The 18,499-nt window shown below is 51.7% G+C and overlaps 1 protein-coding gene across 1 annotated transcript in view; it reads left to right on the plus strand.

Moving 5' to 3' along the window:
- TMEM163 (transmembrane protein 163) overlaps positions 1-18,499 on the plus strand; it is a 251,670-nt gene that overhangs the window by 228,015 nt on the left and 5,156 nt on the right. Inside the window, exon 7 of the mRNA XM_006767749.2 lies at positions 13,041-13,152. Coding sequence (XP_006767812.1) covers positions 13,041-13,152 — 112 coding nt within the window. The remainder of the gene's footprint in view (positions 1-13,040; positions 13,153-18,499) is intronic.

An 18,499-nucleotide genomic window follows, 5' to 3' on the forward strand; every position in this document is an offset into this window, starting at 1 on the left:
AGGGGGGCTGAATGATATGATGGGGGCTGTATGGGACAATGGGGGGCTTTATGGTATGGGGGGGCTGTATGGTATGATGCGGGGGCTGTTGGAACGATGGGAGGGGGCGTGGCAGACAGGGTGGAGAGCTCTGTCAGTGTTAGAAACTGCTGCTGGCTGCTCCGCTTATGTGAGCATGTGAATCTCTCAGAAGGTGAATTTGGTTTACAGCTGTTAACCCGCACCCCCACTGCTCTTCTGGCGAACGAGTTATCTATCGGTGGGAGTGATGGTGGATGTATAAGTCTGTCTGGCTGCTATGACAAAATATTATAGATTGGGGGGCATAGCCAACAGACATTTATTTATTTCTCCTTGCTCTCTCTCTGTGGGATATAAAGCTGTTCAGGTCTGAACATCTCCATAGTAAGTATGATGGCAGCATTAGGATATAAGAAGAAACAGCGCGTAAACATATCGGGTGTCCCTCTGAGGTCACTGAGCATCCCTATAACCAGGGCTGTGAGCTCCATATCTGTTAGATTGTTCGCCTCCATTTTGTTGGGTTCTTTTTCTAGAGTGTTCTCCTGTTCTTCCATTTGGGACATGGTTATTTCCTCATTTTGGCTGACTCGTTGTTTGTTTGTGTATGAGGTAGAGCTGCTACGTCTTTTGGTCTTGGCAGGGTGGCCTGTGTCATAGGTGACCTGTGGGGCCCAGTGGCACAGCCTCCCTGGTCACCTGTGGGGAGTGTCAGGGGTGTCCCTTGTGTGGGTTGTAGTTGAGCCTTGATTGCTGTTGGCATATCAGTGGGTGGAGCTGACCCTCAAGCTGACTGGCTGTGAGGGTTGGCTGGTCCCCCAGCATCGGATTCACCCCAGCAGGGTTCGGTGCCTGCAGAGACCCCCTTTGGGGTGTGCCCGGGTGTGCTAATTGGGTGGTGCCCTGTTGTGTTGGTTCTGGGGCCTCTTGGGAAGGGTTCCAGTGCAGGCCAAGGCCAGCTGCTGCCTGGGCTGCCTGGTAGGAGCTACACAGCAATCAGTGGCTGGTAGCTGCCTGTGCTGGGTCTGGGGGCTGCTCGGCAGGAGGCATGGGACACCCTGAGGCCTGCTGCACCTGCCGCCTGCCCATGGACAATATGTGAGGTGAGGTCTCAGGGAATCCCCAGGTGGGGTGAGTAGTGCTCACCAGGTTAGGGCAGATTCAAATTTGGCACCAGTGCTGAGCCTGGGCCACCCAGCAAAAGGTACAGGCACCTTGAGGCCAGCTTGGGGCTTGCGGACCTTGGAGAGTTTTTAAGGTCAACTGTCTGCTGCTGAAAGAGCCTGGGAGGAGTGTGAGTTGGGAGGGGCTGGGCCTCAGGTAGTCACCCCGTGTTCACCAGGTTAATGTAGATTCCAGTTGACTGTGTGTGGGGAGGGTTCAATATGGGGCAATGTGGCTGTCCCTACAGCCCTTGCCCTGAAGCCACATAATTCAGTTTCTCCCTGTATGTCTCTGGCATTCACACCCCCCACCCCCACCTCCCAGCCCTTTGCTGAAGCCCAGCGTGGGTGCCTATGAGCAAGTGAGTCTGTGTGTGGGCCCTTTAAGAGGACACCTGAGTTTCCAGCAGCCTTCTGCCTCACCTGGATGGATGAATCCCTGCTGATTTCACAGCCAGATGTTATGGGGGCTCCTCTTCCCAGCACTGGTGCTTTGGGCTGGGGAGCCAGGTGAGGGACTGGGATGGCTCGCTCTGTAGCTGAGATATCCCTCCTGATTCTCAACCACAACACGTGGGTGTGGGGCCAGCTCATTTCTTGTTTCTGCCCCTCCTACCAGTCTCCATGTGGCTTCTTTATATCCTCCGTTATAGGACTTCTGTTCAGCCAGTCTTCAGATGGTTCTCCACGTTGATTATTCTATAATTCAGTTGTAATCTTTATGTGATCATGGGAGGAGGCGAGCACAGTGGTTACCTACTCTGTGTCTTGATCAGGATTAAAACATTTATTTTTCATAGTTCTGGAGGCTGAGAATTCTGAGGCCGAGGGGGTGCTAGTGGGTTTGGTGTCGGGGGCGAGTCCTCTTCCTGGCTTGCGGTTGACGACCTTCTTGCTGGGCCGCACAATGTCCAGAGAGATCCTCTCTCTTGTGTCTGTTCTTGTCAGGGCACTAATCCTATTCACAAGGGCCCCATCATCATTACTTAATCACCCCTAAAGATCCCCATTTCTAAATGTCATCACACTGGGGATTGGAGCGTCAGCATATGATTGTGGGGGCCCACAAGCATGCAGTCCATAGCCCGGGGAGTGGTGGAGTTTTAGCCAGCAGGTTGTCAGGTTGGGAAAGTTGCATTGCGATATCCTGACAGCCATGGTTTTGGTCAGTGATTGGACTGAATATTTTAGAGGCTGCTGGTAGATGTTGATGGGAGAGGTTGTTGTAGCAGCTTCTCTGCCTGAGGTCATTTCACTCTGATATTTTGACCTGAAGGTGCAGCTCTCATGATAGCAGATGGTCTCCTATGAGGGGAGGTGATTAGGCCCCTCCAGCTTCCTTCCTGTTTTTTGCATTTCCCCTGAGAACCTAAATAAAAAAGCCTGGTGTCCCGGAAGCACTGATTAGAGAAAGCCTCTCACAGGGAGGCTGCGGCACTGAAACTCAAGGACAGTGCAGAGCACCCTACTGAGACCTGCAGCAACACAGGTGCGTCTCAAAAGCGTTATGTTGATGAAAGACAGCCAGGCAAAGCTGTCTGGTACTGTATGAATCCATTGACATAAAATTTGAGAAAAGACTAAATTGATCCCCTTATTTGAAGTCAGAAAGTGGTTGCAGGGGGTGGAAAAGGGACATGAAGGAACTTTCTATGGCAGCGGTTCTCAACCTGTGGGTCGCGACCCCTTTGGCGGTCGAACAACCCTTTCACAGGGGTCGCCTAAGACCATCCTGCATATCAGATATTTACATTACGAGTCACAACAGTAGCAACATTACAGTTATGAAGTAGCAACGAAAATAATGTTATGGTTGGGTTACAACATGAGGAACTGTATTTAAAGGGCCACAAGGTTGAGAACCATTGTTCTATGGTAACGGAAATGCTCTCCCTTTTGTTTTAGGAGTGGTTAAATGGGTGTTACCATTGACAGAATTCATCTAATCAAATGTCTAAAAAATCTGTACATTTTATTGTATGTTAATTATTCCTCCATTAAAAAGCATGCAATGATAAAAAAAACAAACAAACAAAAAAAACACATCCTAATCCCTAGGTTCCTCTTGGATGCTAGTGTTAGTCCATCGTGACGGATTCAGCCCTGTGATTGCTGAATTCCAGGTCCCATTCTGTGTTTAACTATTTTCTTTTTAACCATTTGTCAGATTATCATCTCCATCTGCTCCTGGCCTGCATTGTCTACAACACTTTCTGGCCACTCACTGCTTTATCCTGGTTCAGAGGGAGTAACTTGTTTCTAACGCAGCACTGTCCAATAAGCCTTTCTGTGAAGATGGGAATATTCTAAATCTGCACTCCCCAGTAGGACAACTGATAGCCGTATTTGGCTATTGAGCACTTGAAATGTGGCCAGTCAAATCAGGAACTGAGTTTTCAATGCTATTAATTTTACATTTAAAGAGCCATACATGTATTTGAATGTGAAAAGTGCTATCTTTTAAGAAAAAATAAGGATCAGGGATTGGGAAGGATTGCAGTCAGGGACCACTTCACTGAGGTGAAACTTGGCAGGGATATGACAGGGGTGAGGAGGTGGGAGGGGACAGCATGAGCAGGGGTCCTGAGTCGGAGTGTGCTCATCACATTGAGGAACAGGGGAAGCCCAGTGGCTGGAGAGAAGGGGGGGTGGTGAAGGTGAGGCAGGGGGGTCAGCTTTGTCCAGTTGGGTGGCTGCTGAGAGGAGCTGGCAAAGATCATCACTTATCGGTGTAGGTCAGGCCATAGCAACGCGTCCGCCAGGTCTCCAGTCTTGGTAGGGGGGGAGGGGGAGCAGCGCAGGCTGCCTCCTCCTGCGGGAAAGCTGACCGAGGCCCAGCTCTGGTGGGCCGAGGTCTCCTGAGCCGGTGGACAGTGACCACCTGTCACCTCATGGACGCTTCCCCAGTTCGGCTTTATAACTCTCCCCTCATTGCCTTGGAACCCTAAAATGAGCCATGTGGCATTCACCACACTCCAGCCTAGAGAGTTAGAGGAGTTGACAGTGTCAGGCTGCCAAGGTGGAGGCGAGTGATGGCTGGGAGCCCTGAGCCCTGCTGCCTCTGGGGGAGCCACCTGCCCTCAGTTTCCCCACTGGCATCATCGATTAGATCGTCTGTAAGCTTTGCTCCAGTTATAACGTGCTGTAATTTTAAGACCACCTCATGTTTCTACGAAAGGTGTTTTCTCCCTTGCTGGTCATGGGCCAGGTGTGGGGCTGGTGGTGGTGCCGGTGAGCCTGGGCGAGGGTGGGGGCGTGTGGATCTTTTGGTAAGGCGGGATTAGCCTGGGCACAGAACAAAGAGTTTAGGGTGGAAAGCTGTTTGTAGCGCAGGGGTCTGTCAGGCTCTTGGAATTCCTATGTAAGGAATTCCTTGTTCCATTGTGTTAAGGCGCTGCTCTTCATGTTTTGGGACAAATGAAGTTGGGAAAGTGCAGATTAAGGCATTACTAGGTCTTAGAAAAGACACGTATGGTCTGGAAGGTGAGGCCAGGCTGAGGTGGCTTCTCCTAAGATGTCCTGAAGTGTGGGTTGGGGGCCATGGGCAGGAGGACGGGCATGGGGAGGCCTTCACGTCCTACAGCCTGGCCGGTAGGAGCCGAGGGAGATGCTCAGACCCACCTCTGTCAGGTATGTTGGAGCGTGACTGTGGCTGGGAGGTCTGTCAACCCGGGACCCTCTGGCTTTTGCAGAATTGCAACCTTGCCCTCACCAATGTCCTACTTCCTCCGAAGTGCCAAGGGCACCTGGTGCTCCAGAACACCCTCTCGGTGGGGTTTCTCCCCATCCGAGGAACATTCCCGCACCCCGTTTGATCATTAGAAACCCATCCTGTCGTCCTCTCCTCTTGGTTGTAACCTTAGACCACTGACGTTCACTGTGGGTCAGATGACGAATGGACAAACATTTCTGTATCTTCCGTAAAGCTGCTTGTGAAAGTCTGGTGGTTGCGATTGCCATCCCTCTGCAGGTGGCAGTGCCTGTCACGGACATTCCTATTGCCGTGGGAGACACTGAGGGGTGAGAGGCTCTCTGTCGCTGCGCCACCGGAGAGGGCAGGAAGGAAGCAGGTGCAAGGACGCGTCACGGGCCCGGGAGGACACGGCCAGCGGAGGCGTGGTGTGCGCCTGTCAGGTCTTAGGGCGTGAGCTGTCAGGAAATGCTCAGCAGAGGAGGAAACACTTGAGATAAGTCTATAAAAAGGAGTGTTTACCCAGTGGAAATAAATCAGCAGAAAATGTATGTGACTTGAAGTCAGCCCAGCAGTGTCTATGTTCCACCACTGACCACCTCAGCCTCCGGTTTTATCTTTATAATGATTGCGCTTTCATCTGTTCTTTGCCTCGTATCATGGTAATGGACATTATGTGTAGAATTATAATGTGCATAAGCTAAACTGTGTAAACATTTGTAATTGTCACCTACGGGGTCCCTGAGATAAGTTGCTTTAAAAAAATTAGTTTTATTGAGTCCCTACTATATACCAATGTAGTAGGGACTGGGACTAGTCTGTTGGCACATCATCCCACACACCAAAAGGTTGCAGGTTCGATTCTCAGTCAGGGTGCGTACAGGAGGCAGCCTATCAATGTTTGTCTCTCATCTTTTTCTCTCTCCTTCCCTCCTTCTCTACCTCTCTCTCTCTCTTCCTCCCTTTCTCCTTCTTCTTGCCTCTTTCTCCTCAACTCCTTCCCCTTCTCTCCCCACAACTCCCTCCTTCCATTCCTCTTTTTCTAAGATCAAAAAAAAAACACATGTCTTTAGGGTGAGGGTAAAAAATTAGTTTTATTGAGATGTAATAATGTACATACAGTAAAATGCCCCATATCATTTGATGGGTTTGATAGATGTGTATAGTCACAGAACTGCTACCACAATGATGATATAGACTATTTCAGTCCCTCCAAAAGGCTTCATCCTGCACTTCTGCAGTCCTTAGTTACCTCCCCTACCAGCCACTGCTTGGCTTCCTGTTGGCATAGTTTTCCTTTTCTGGACTCTAATATAAATGAAATCATAACGTACTTAGTCTCTTGTGCATGCTTTCTTTTACTTAGCATCATGCTCTTGAAGTGCAGCCATATTTTTGCTGAATGCATTAGTTCATTCTTTTTCATTGCCAAGTAGTATTCCATTGTATAGCTATAGCCCATAGTTCGTTTATCCATTTACCAGTTGTAAATGGATAAACTGTTAGGTCATTTCCAGTTTTCTGACACCATGAAAACATTGATGTGCAGGGTTTTTGTGTGGACATAAGCTTTTTTTTTTTATTTTGGGTAAATATCAGTGTGTTGAGTTGCTGGATCCTATGATAAGTTAATATTTAACTTGACAAGGAATGGCCAGTCAGTTTTACAAAGTGGCTGTTCCATTTTACATCCCTACCAGCAGTACATGAGGGTTCCCGTTGCTCATATCCTCACTATGATTGCTCTTATTTCTTTTTAATTTTACTGATTCTAATTGGTATGTAGTAGTATCTCATGGTGGTTTTGATTTACATTTCTCTGTTGGCAAAGGATGTTGGTTATCTTTTCATGTGCTTATTTGTTAACCATGTATCTTATCTTGGTAAATTATTTGTTCAAATCTTTTGTGGCTCAGTGGTTGGAGTGTCAGCCTGTGGAGCGAAGGGTCTCAGGTTTGATTCTGGTTAAGGGCACCTACCTGGGTTGCACATTTGATCCCCAGTGCTGTCAGGATGCGTGAGGGAGGCAACCAATCCATGTGTCTCTCTCACATTGATATTTCTCTCTCTCTCTTTCTCTCTTCCTTCCGCTGCTTTCTCTAAAAAATCAATGGAAAAAACATCCTCGGGTGAAGATTAACAAAACTAACAACAACAAAAAATTGAGTCATTTGTTTGTTTGCTTATTGAGTTACAGAAATTCTTAATATCATCTGGGTATAAGACTTTTAAAAATATATATATTTTTATTGATTTCAAAGAGGAAGGGAGAGGGAGAGAGAGAGATAGAAACAGAGAATCATTGATTGGCTGCCTCCTGCATGCCCCCTACTGGCAATCTAGCCTGCAAACCCTGGCATGTACCCTTGACCGGAGTCGAACCTGGGACCCTTCAGTCTGTAGGCCAATGCTCTATCCACTGAGCAAAACCAGCCAGGGCTGGGTATAAGACTTTTAACAAATGTGTTTGCAAATGTTTTTTCCCAGTCTGTGGTTGCCCTTTATTTTCTTAATAGTATCTTTCCAGGAGAAAAGGTTTTTGTTTCTTTTCTTCAATATTTGTATTGATTTTTAGAAAAAGAGGAAGTGAGAGGGATATCTAGAGAGAAAAACATCCATGTGAGAGTGAAACATCGATCAGCTGCCTCCTGTGCACCTCCCCACCAGGGACTGAGCCCACAACCTGGGCACATGCCCCTACTGGGAACTGAACCAGCAACCTCCTGTGCATGGGATGACACCCAATCACCTGAGACACACCAGCCAGGGATTTTTTAAAAGATTAAGCATTTTTATTTCTCTTTTTTTATTGATTTGAGAGAGAGAGAGAGAGACATCGACTTATTATTCCACTTATTGATGCATTCATTGTTTAATTCTTACATGTGCCCTGACTGTGAATCAAACCCACAACCTTGGCATATTGGGATGACGCTCTAACCAACTGAGCTACCCACTCAGGCCTCAAGAGCAAGCCTTTTTAATAATACTCGTGGTTGGGTAGGTGAAAAACGATATCTTGTATAGTTTTGGTCTTTGTTTCTTTTATTAAGAAGTTTCAACATCTTTGATAGGTTTAAAACTCATTTTAATTTTCTGATTGTCCTTTGCCCATTTTCTATTTTTGGTCTCTTTTTTTAGTCTTTTTCCTACAGATTTCTAGGAGCTCTTTAGCTATTAGGGAGATTAATCCTTGGTGATAGTATTTTTCTATTTGTATTGCACGTAACCTGTCTCCTGAATACGTTTCCTTTTCCTCTCAGATATATCATGGCTTTGAGATGGTTACAAAAGGCCTTCACTTCCGTAAGGTCATGGAGAAGCTCACGGCATAAACACCATCTACGGAGCATTTACCTTCAATGCACATTTACCCTTAGCTTTGGAGTCCCTGGCCCATTTTCTTGCACCATTTTGCCCTGATCTTCTATCCATTCAGTAAGATTCAAATCTGAGCAATCACAGGGCCAGTGCTGGTAACAGTGGAAACGGAAAACTAACAAGGCAGTGGCTGCCCCTCTGTTTTCACAGAGTCCGTGTGACATGAGAGATGTTTACAAGGCCACGGATGAGGTGTCCTGGTAGGTTTAGAGCTGGGCACATATCCAGGGCCTGCCACCAGCTGAGTGACCCGGGGCACCTGCGTCTCTCCCGTCCAAGGCTGGCTAGACGGGGCTGTGAGAGGAAGTGAGGCAGGTGTGGCTGCACCTGAAAGAGGCCAATGGTGGCTCCCCACCCTTGGGTTGCAGTTTCTCATCCTTAGCCATGCGTGCTCTGGCCCCCTGACTCTCAGAGAGGATCCTCTTTATCACATTCAGGGACTCTGTCAGCTCTAGTTGCCACGCCAATGCCAGAGGCTGGGTGGCTTAAACAACAGGAATGTGTTTCTCACGTCTCAGTGAGGTGGCCGCCTTCTCACTGGGGCCTCGTCTGGCCTTTCCTCAATGGGAGTGGGAGTGGCTGAGAGAGAAGTCACTTCCTCTTCTCAGGAGGCTGCTAATCCCATCACGAGGGCCTCAGCCTCATGCCTCCATCTAACCCTGATACCTCCCAAAGGCTTCATCTCTTTGGGGGGCTAGAGCCTCAGCTTCGGCATTTTGGGTGACACTACAGTCCATGGCAGCTGTCTTGAGCAGGCTGATGCCTGCATCTCTGTGACACTGCTTGTGCTGACAGTTGATGGATGGCTGTATGGAGAGAGGAGAGCCAGGTGGCTCTGGTGGGACGGGCACAGAGGACTTGAGGACTTGAACGCTGGTTCTGAGGGAGGACTCCGGCAGCTCTGGGCCAGCCCAGGTCCTCTGGGGTCCCTCCGGGCTCATGTGTTTAGGAGGGAGATCAGGGCGGCAATAGTGAGCCAACAAGCCTTGGGTGAGGCCTTGAGATGGCACAGCCTGTTCTCTCAGACTTCGGGAAGGTGACCCTGGGCACAGAGTGTGGGTAACAGAAATAATCCACAGACGGGGCACACCTGGGCTCGCATGTTGGCTTATACACAGCATTTCCTCCGCGTTAGGCCCTGCTTAGCACTTTGCAACGTCCTTATGCATTGGTGTGTCAGAGGGAACCACACCGGATGTGGCTGTAGGGGTGGGACCTTACGGGGGCGAGGGGAGCTGCAGAAGGGCCCCTGCTGGCTGCTGCCCCAGAATCTGGGCCTGAAGGCAGCAGGGCTGCCTGGAAGCAAGGAAACGTGGGTAATGAGGGGAGCAGTGCAATGGCAGCCTGGTTCCCTGAAAATGTTCTAGAGCCCCATCTGACCTCATCATCTCCACTTTGATACCATGGGTGGCTCAGGGCACAGAGACCCTGGAGGGGCCCAGCAGGGGCTGGGATGCTGGGCTGGCCACCACCCTCCCTCTAAGCGGAGCTAGTGGGTCAGCAGCACCTGGCGCCCTGCACCTGCCCCCAGGGACTAAGGGCCCACACTTCACTTCTGCCTTCCACACAGATGTCTCTGGGGCCAAGGGGGACTCAGAGCCACGGAGGATGGGAAAAAAACCACCAGGGGTGGGAGGTCTGCTCTTTGCTCCATCTGACAGTAGAGGGGAGAGGGGAGGCTCAGGGCGTGCCCAGTCACACAGATGTTCAGGGGGCTCGGGCTCCAGCGCCTTTAGTTGCGCCAGGTGCTTCTGCTCTGTGACGCCAGTAACCCGTCCCCTGTTCCTCCAGGAACCAACCTCAGAGCCTTGGGCCGTGAGAGCTTCTTGAAGATGAAGCTTCTGGGGAAGGACGGGTCCCACACACCTTCTCTCTTGATCAGCCACTCCGGTCCCAGCGCAGCCTCGGCCCTTTCCTTACATTCCCGGGCCTGCTTTGTCCTCCCTAGTGAGTCCCCTGTGTTCCTCCTGTAGGAATGTTACCTACTTAGTCCGGGGCTGACCGTCAGCACCTAGTGGCTGTTTGGTGGAAGAAGTTAGTGCCTGGCTCATGTGTTGGGCCGTCAATGACAGTTGCTACCTGTTGCACATCAGCTCTTGCCAGGGCTGTGGGTGTCACACTGCCATTTACGGGAAAGAGAATTGGGACTTGAGAGCTTGGTTTGTTTCCGTAGCGAGTGATGGGTTGTAGATTTGAACAGGGGTCCGCTGGCTCACCACTGCCCTTGGTCACTGACCCGCAGACAGCACAGCTTCCTGCGTTAGCAGACCCAGGTGAGGATGGCCGGGGCCACCGGGGCTCTCTGAGCTGCTTCGGGGCGGGGATCAACCCAGTGCCCTGGGTCCAGATGGGGTGAACATAGACTGTACCCACCTCTGGACAGTGAGGGATGAGGGCTTTGCAAACTGAGTGAGTGAACGGTGAGCAGAGTCAGGACTCAGCCTGCGAATTTGGGGGCTCAGAGTGCTTAGTTGAATGCCTCGGTCTGAAGCATATGGCCACCTGGGCCTGCGGATTTGAGACTCCCTCACAATGCCCGCACGGCTTCCTATGGCTGCGCCGTGGTCTCCCCGAGTCTGCCCAGTGCCTGCACAAAGGGAGTTTGATTTGGGGTCCTCCCGCACGGCCCCGCTCTGTCACCTCGTGCACATCAGGGACGTGGGACCTGCCAGGAGGCCAGGCTTGGCGCAGTCCTTACTGATCATTTGAGGAGGCGCAACTTCAGAAAGGCGACTATTTAAAAAAACTTTACAATTTGAAATAATTTTAGATTTATAGAAGTTACTAGACATTACAGAGTTCCCATACGCCCTCCATCCAGCCTCCCCTAAGGCTTAACCTCTCACATAGACAGCCAGGGTACCTTTACCCAACCAGGAGACTGCCACACTGTGGACAAGACCCTGACTGTCTGGTGCCCCAGCTTTTCCACGTAATGAGCTTTTCCTTCCCAGGATCCAGCCCAGGACACCAGCTGGCCTTGGTCCTCACGTCACCTTGGCCTCCAATCTGTGACAGTTCCTCGGTGGTTCCTTGTCTTTCATGACCTGGACATGTGTCAGAAGTAGTACTGTACTCAAATATTTTGTAGACTGTCCCTGAACATGGGTTTGTTTAATGTTTTTTCACAATTAAGCTGAGGTTCTGGACTTTTTAGGTAGAACACAAAGAGATGTTCTCTCCACCTCATATCAGAAGGCACGTGGTGTCAGCATAATTTATGAATGGTCATTTTACTTTTGATCACTTGCTGGGCTCTCCACTGTAAAGTTGCTGTCTTTCCCTTTCCATACCCTATGGGTTAGATACCAGTCACGAGTCCAGCCCACACTCAGGGGAGGGGAAAGTTAACTTGTGCCTCCCAGAGGAAGGAGTTGCAAACGACTGTGGACGTATATTAAAGCCAATCACCCCTGCCCTGGCCAGTGTGGCTCACTTAGTTGAACGTTGTCCTGTGCACCGAAGGGTCGCTGGTTCGATTCCCAGTTGGGGCACATACCCAGGTTTGGGCTTGATCCCCTGTTGGTTCTCTCTCTCTCTCTCTCTCTCTCTCTCTCTCTCTCATCAATAATAACATATTTTTAAAAAACCCACCAACCACCATTGGCCAGGATTGGGGGATGCTTTGGCACCATGCGGATATGCTGTTTCCAGTGAGGTGATTTTTTTCTAATGACTTTGTTCAGTTTTGAACTCAGGGAAGCGGGCTGTCATCGCTCTTCCCAACTTTCTGTCACCAGGTTAGTGAATTTGAATAATAAAATGCTTAGGAAATCCAATTTCCTTGCATATATGTGATGCTCTGTTAGATTTCTGCTGGCAGTTGCATTTTAATATTGGAGACTCTGGAGGCTGTGTCTCCTGGGAGGGAGCACGGAGCCCGAAGCCAGAGCCTCAGGCCTGAGGTCAGGAGACGGGGTGCTTTCTTTTGCATGTGACTCACTCGCTTGCTTGCGAAGGTATGGTCACAGCTTACAGGAAGTGCTAAGATTGCGTCAGTAGCAGACTGTATTTTTAGATGCCCCTCTTTCACACCTTGAAGGCTGTAGTTGAACTTCTAATCGTCTCCTGTGAATTTAAGGGAGGAATATGGTTATAAGTTGCTCCACTGATCCTTGGCCCTGTGGCTAATTTCATTGGCTCTGTGCTGAAGTGTTCTTAGGCCACTGGTGTACTTCCATGCTCCAAAATTCTTAACGACTGCTTTTTAAATTCTCTATGAAAAACTCTACCCAGAAGGCACTGTTTTTAATATTCTAACCAGCTCTGTTACTGATCAGTGATTGCCACTCATTTCGGCAGAATAGTGCAAAGGGGAATCTCCTATAGGAAAGGAAGCACCTGATGGTTCTAAGGAAATATAAGTCCGGGGCGTCTGGTTTTAATCACCTTTTCCATTTCCCAGGGACACGGGTAAGGAAGGTATGACAACAAGCAACGTAGCCGCCTCCTGGTGGCAGCACACACAACTGACTATTTGTCCTGGGAACCAAGCTGATCCCTGTGGTTCTCAACCTGTGGGCCGCGACCCCTTTGGTGGTCGAACGACCCTTTCACAGGGGTCGCCTAAGACCATCCTGCATATCAGATATTTACATTACGATGCATAACAGCAGCAACATTACAGTTAAGAAGTAGCAACGAAAATAATTTTATGGTTGGGTCACAACATGAGGAACTGTATTTAAAGGGCCAGAAGCTTGAGAACCACTGCTAAGGCAAGTGGTTTGCAGATGGTTTGCTCTAGCAGGTGAACTGCTGAAATCTGGACCTTTCTCTTCTAGGATGACTTCCTGTTCAGCGTCTCCATTTTGAGTGGGATCCTCTGCAGCACGCTGGCCGTGCTGAAGTTCATGCTGGGGAAGGTGCTGACCAGCAGAGCGCTCATAACCGATGGTGAGTGGGGCCAGCGCCTGACCTCCCAGGCCGGGGCGCAGGGCAAGTCGCCTTTAGTTGCTTGTCTTGCCGAAAAGGTCACCAGCTGGGGACCAAGTCTCACTAGCCTCGCCTCCTCAGGCGGTTTTATGATTCTCAGAGCTCCCTATTGGGGCAGATGGTGTGCCCTGGGACTGTAATAAATTCTTCAGGAATCACCTCTGCCCTGACCCCCAACAGGGTGGATGGGGGCTCCCTAGCGTCTTATCATGAAGCACAGAGGGCTTCCCAGAGTCTCGGGCTTTGTGGGCATTGCTCCAAACTGGAAGTGAAGGTCTCTTCTGCAATCCAGACAGGCTTTCTTTGTGGATTCTCATGCTCATTCCCCCTCCAGCCGTGAGACGCTCACCTAGCTGGGAGTTCAAGGTGCAGGAACCAGGGCTTTGCTGGGGAAGTGATCCACTGAGAACCCAGACCAGGTGGAGGGTCCCTGTGCCCCTAGGGGCCAGGGGGCACTTCCTGCATGGCCTTTGGGATGACAGAGAAGGGGTGTGAAACCAGGAAAAATGCATTTCAGTTTGTGAACTAGTGCTGGTGTATGAATAAGAAACTTTACAAACTAACCACCTGGCCATGCTCTTTTTCTCCATTCTTGAGCATGTGCAGTTGCCAGAGGTCATGAATACAGAAGCCTCTGTACCCTGAGGTGAGAGGTCAAAGGGTAAAAGCTTGTGGGGCTGGTGTGTGTGTCTGCACAAAATAGAGAAGAAATCACTGAATTTCTTTCTTTAAGAAAAGAACCACTCACACACACACCTACCCCAACTCCGAGGTGCTCTCCTCTGTGGAATACAGAGCAGGCGGGTGTGCATGGGTGGCTGTTAGTTCTGCTGTGCAGGGGGTGAATGGCAGTGCAGAGGGCCCTTCTCCCCCAAATAACAAAGTCCACTGTGTGGACTTGGACTCCTCGTCCCGTGATGATGCCCTACTGTGTATGGAGGTGGGCCTTTGCACAGTAGGGCTGGTGGGTAGGAAGTCAAAGTGGTATTTCCAGCTTTGCAATGACAGCTGCCCTGGGAGTATCTGTGTGTGTGTGTGTGTGTGTGTGTGTGTGTGTGTGGTTCCTTTGAACAGACCCAAGGAAATTGGGCCTTACATGATCCGAGGTGCTGACTGCAAGGCCAGGGGACCCTGGATGCCAGTCAGGTGACCACAGCCTCTGGCAGCATCAGAATTGCTATGGTGTTGGTTAGATGCACATTCCCCGGCCTGAGGTGGGTCCTGTCCATGTGATGAGCACAGGTTTGTGCTGCCTTCACACCAGCCTGGGGGCCAGGACACACTCCACACCCGGGAAGGTGAACCTGGCAGGGTCCCCCCTGCCATTTTGACCAGCAGGGCCTGCCATCTGCATCTGCCCTTGCAAGATGCCACCTTCCACCCTGTGCTACGGAGGCCACATGCCCATAGCAAACCCAAACTTTTTAAGTAGTAAGAGCTGTTTAAAACAGTGAAAAGGCCTGGCACCGGGGAGCAAGGCCTCTGCGTCCCTGCTCTGCTCTCAGGCAGCGTGCAGGCCCCCCTATGTGGGCCAGGCGGCCAGCCCAGCTCCTGGAGCTCCCCATGGGCCCCCGAGGGTCCCCCTCCCCCCACCAAGGGCAGGCCCAGGGAAGCCAGGGCTCAGCTGGCAGCAGGTCCTGGGTTTGTGCTGTTAGAGCGGATACCGCAGGGGCACTGACCGGCGGGCTCTGCAGAGTTCTTTTGAGCCTGGTGCTGCGCTGGTGCCACATTAGCTGGGAAGCTGCTCCTGATGCAGAACTAGAGTTTCCTCTCTTAGGGTCTGTCCTGTTGCTAGGAAGGGTCCTGCCTGGTCCCCAGAGGCGGGCTGCCCCTAGTTAAATCAAGCCCCTCTGGTGTGCAGAGCTGCGGCGCAGTCCCTGAGAAGCGTGCAGCCTTCTGAGACCTCTGTGGAGGTCTCTACCGCCCACCCCGCCGCCGGGCCTGTGGGCAGCTTGCATTCGGCTGGCCCTAGGAAAGGTGCTCGTTCCTCTCCGGGCGGCCCAGCTTGGGGGAGAAGTGCTCATCCCTGTGATTGTGTGGTCTGGAGTTTCAGAATCGGGGCAGGAACATGCCTCCGTTGGCCATGGAGTCCTCCTCTCCCCGGGGCTGACCAGTGCAGGGGGCTTGTGCCGAGAGCTCAGGGCTGCGTGCTGTGAATGGGTGTTCGGTGTGGGGTCCGCCACCTCAAGGTTCCTTCCCGTTGCTGCGGGGGCCACTCCGCCCGGGCCCCTTAGAGCAGAGGCCTGGCTGCACCTTGGTTTCTCCAGCGTGTGTTGTATGCCTCCTCATGTGTCTTTGCTTGGAACGTGGGTGCCGGGATGCGGAGGGCAGGCCAGGGGTGAGCACTAAGGAATAGCTCCTCTCCCAGGCGCCTTGGGCCCTAACATCACGAAGCCCCTGTGGCTTGCAGGGTCTCAGCATCTTCTCTGTCCAGACCGACAAGTGCTCTCCAGGAGCCTGAGGGTGGACCCAGCCGTCGGACCCTCCCACCCATGACCGTGGGCTTGACCGTCTCGGACGGGTGCTCTGCATCACGTGTGACAATAATCCCAGACAGTGTCTGTTTAGGCTTCGCTCCCCTTTGGACTCACCACATTTCATAGGGCGCACAGAGAAGACCCCAATGACAAGTATGATTTTTCTAACGAAATAACTTCTGACCAGAATTTTCAGACATAAGCAGTATTTCCATCATATTCTTGAACAGAGAGGTGTCATTACAAAGTAGATGTTTAAGTGAAAATTGTTCCCTAAACTGGAAGGCAGGGAAGAGTGGGGTCTGGGACACCTGGGGGGCTGCGTGAGGAGGGGGCACAGGGTGAGGGCTGGGACAGTGGGGAAGGGCGGGTCCTGCCGGACTGTAGGTCAAGTGTAGGATCCTGTGTGTTTTGCTAAATATTTAAACAGATGAGGAGACGTGCTTAATGTTTTCTAAACAGTCCTCTGGCCGTCAGATGGGGAACAGAGCGGGGCAGTGAGTGCCAAGCAGGGGAGGTCTGGGGAGCTGAGGGTGGTGGCCTGGGGGCTTGGGCAGCAGTGAGGGCAGGGGGCTGAGGATGTAGGGGGCCAACAATGCATGTCAAATGGACAGGGCTCAGGGATGAATGGGCCATGGGAGTTGATGACAGAGTGAGAGAAAGACAGACAGATACAGAGAGAACTCTGGCGAAGGGCAAAGCCTGTTACCCACGAGGGGCTGGGGCGGTGGGTGGTGTGCGCTGCAGTTCCTTGCTCGTTGGGAGTGTCAGCAAAATATGCAGTGGTAATTGCAGCCTCCTGCTAATTGTATTTTACTCATTTGTTGAGTAGCAGAGCTAGGGAACCATCTGTAATCATCTCCTCTTTGGGAGGTGGGAGAGAGTGGGGTCTGGGAGCCGTGCCTCTCATTAATGTTGGGGTTTCTGAGAGGCTGGCTCTTGGGGCCTCCACCTGTGCCCACTGCCCTGGGAATGTCCTCTGTGGTGTGGCCCTCTCTCCCCACAAAGTGCTTCGGTGCAGGTGGGAGGGCGGGCCCTGCCTGTCACCTGGTGAGTGGCTGGTTCCCACGCCGGAGCTGTATGTGAGCTGGGTCCGGCTGTCTGCACCAGATCCTGTATGCTGGGCTGTGTCCTCACCACAGCAGGTCTTCAGAGAAAGCCGACACCAGGGTGTGGTAACCTGCAGACTTCCCACCCTGTGCTGTGCAGCTCAGCGCAGTGTAGCTCAGCGCAGTGTAGCGCATCTTGTCCATTCGACTGTGTTCCTTTAGTTGTTTAGGCAACATGCGATTGCTGCAGTCAGCACGACGCTGAAGGCAGCTTTGTGTTGTCGAAGGTAAAATGACTGGACAGTAAGTTAATGGGAAAGTCTGGCGGGAGGAGGAGGGGTTCTGAGGTGGGGCAGGAGCCTGGCTCTGGTGCTGCCGCTGGAAACCCGAGTTGAGGGCCCTGGGCTGACTCCACTCGCTCCTTCTCATCTCTGAATACCAAGCGTCTGCCATGGTGTTCAGCACATGGAACCTTGTCATCAGAATTCCTGCATGAAGCTGATGTACTTAGTTATACGGATTCTTACCTGTGATTAAGGCCAGACTGGTGGAGCCCCTACTCAGCTTCTTAAAGGGATAGCAGCCTTTATTATTGACAACAGCCCGGGTTTTAACTGAGGAAGCAGAAAAGCAATGGGCCTGGTGGGCGGGGACAGTGCCCAGAGAGAGTGACCAGCAGTGGGAAGGTGGGCGGTTTGGGGGTGGGGCTGCGAGCTCAGGTTCCTTGTGTGGAGTGAGGGCAGCTGGAGTTCCTGAGGCTGCTGCAGGCAGACACGGGACCCTCCCAGTCCTGTGCGCCAGCCCCAGTGTGACCTGCACCCCTGTGTGAGGTGAGGTTGAACTGAGCTGGACTGTCATAACCCAGGGGAGCAGAGCTGAGGAGGCAGGGCTCCTCCTGGAAGGTGGCGGTGAGCCAGGTGAACAGTGAATCCATCAGCTGTGAACTGTGGGCAGCACCCCGGGGTGGGAGCACGAATGGGATGGGGCCCTGTGTCAGATACAGGGGTCTGGGCTGTGCTTGGCTGGCAGAGCCGTGCCTTGGTGGAGCTGAGTGGACATCTAGTGGCCGTCTTGGGGAACCTCACGCTCTCTCTGCTTTCTGAGCTCCATTGGGCTTCTCCGAGGACGCCACAGGCCAACCTGTGCCCATGACCCAGAGAGGGAGAGGGGCTGAAGGTTCCAGTCTGCCCGGGCAGCGGCCATTTCCTCCTTTCTCCCCTTCTCTCTAGCCACCCAAAGCAAAACCTCCACTCCCCTCTGCAGAGGTCAGCTGCAGCCCAGGTCACCTGTGACCGAGCACGGGCTCTGCTGATGCCTCTGGTGGCCTGTGGAGAGAAGATATGGGCCACAGAGACTTTTTTTTTTAAAGAACAGGATGATTCAAAGGACAACCAGAGGCTGTCCCCTTCCTGTGGTCACTCTGGCTGCTGTGAGGGGAATGGATTGTGGGTTAAGGGAGATGTGGGCAGGAGGGGAAGCAGGGAAGGTGGTGAGGAGGCAGGGGTGCCAGCGAGGCCCGAGGGGGGCTTGGGCAAGGTTTGGGCGGTGGGGCTGCTGAGAGGTAGAGAGATGGAGAATGAGTTTAGGGGTAACAGTTGGCAAGGATTACTTGATGGATTAGATTTTGGGGGTGATTAGATTTGGGTAGTGACAGAAGCCAAGGGTGGGCTCCTAGATGTTTGGTCTTGGCAGCTAGGTGAACGGTGGCATCATATACAGGGAAGATGAGGTGTTTTGAGTAGAAATTGAGGTTTTTGCTTTGAACATGTTCAGTTTGAAATG

Source organism: Myotis davidii, unplaced genomic scaffold (assembly GCF_000327345.1).
Source record: "Myotis davidii unplaced genomic scaffold, ASM32734v1 scaffold923, whole genome shotgun sequence".
NCBI classification, from domain to species: Eukaryota; Metazoa; Chordata; class Mammalia; order Chiroptera; family Vespertilionidae; genus Myotis; species Myotis davidii.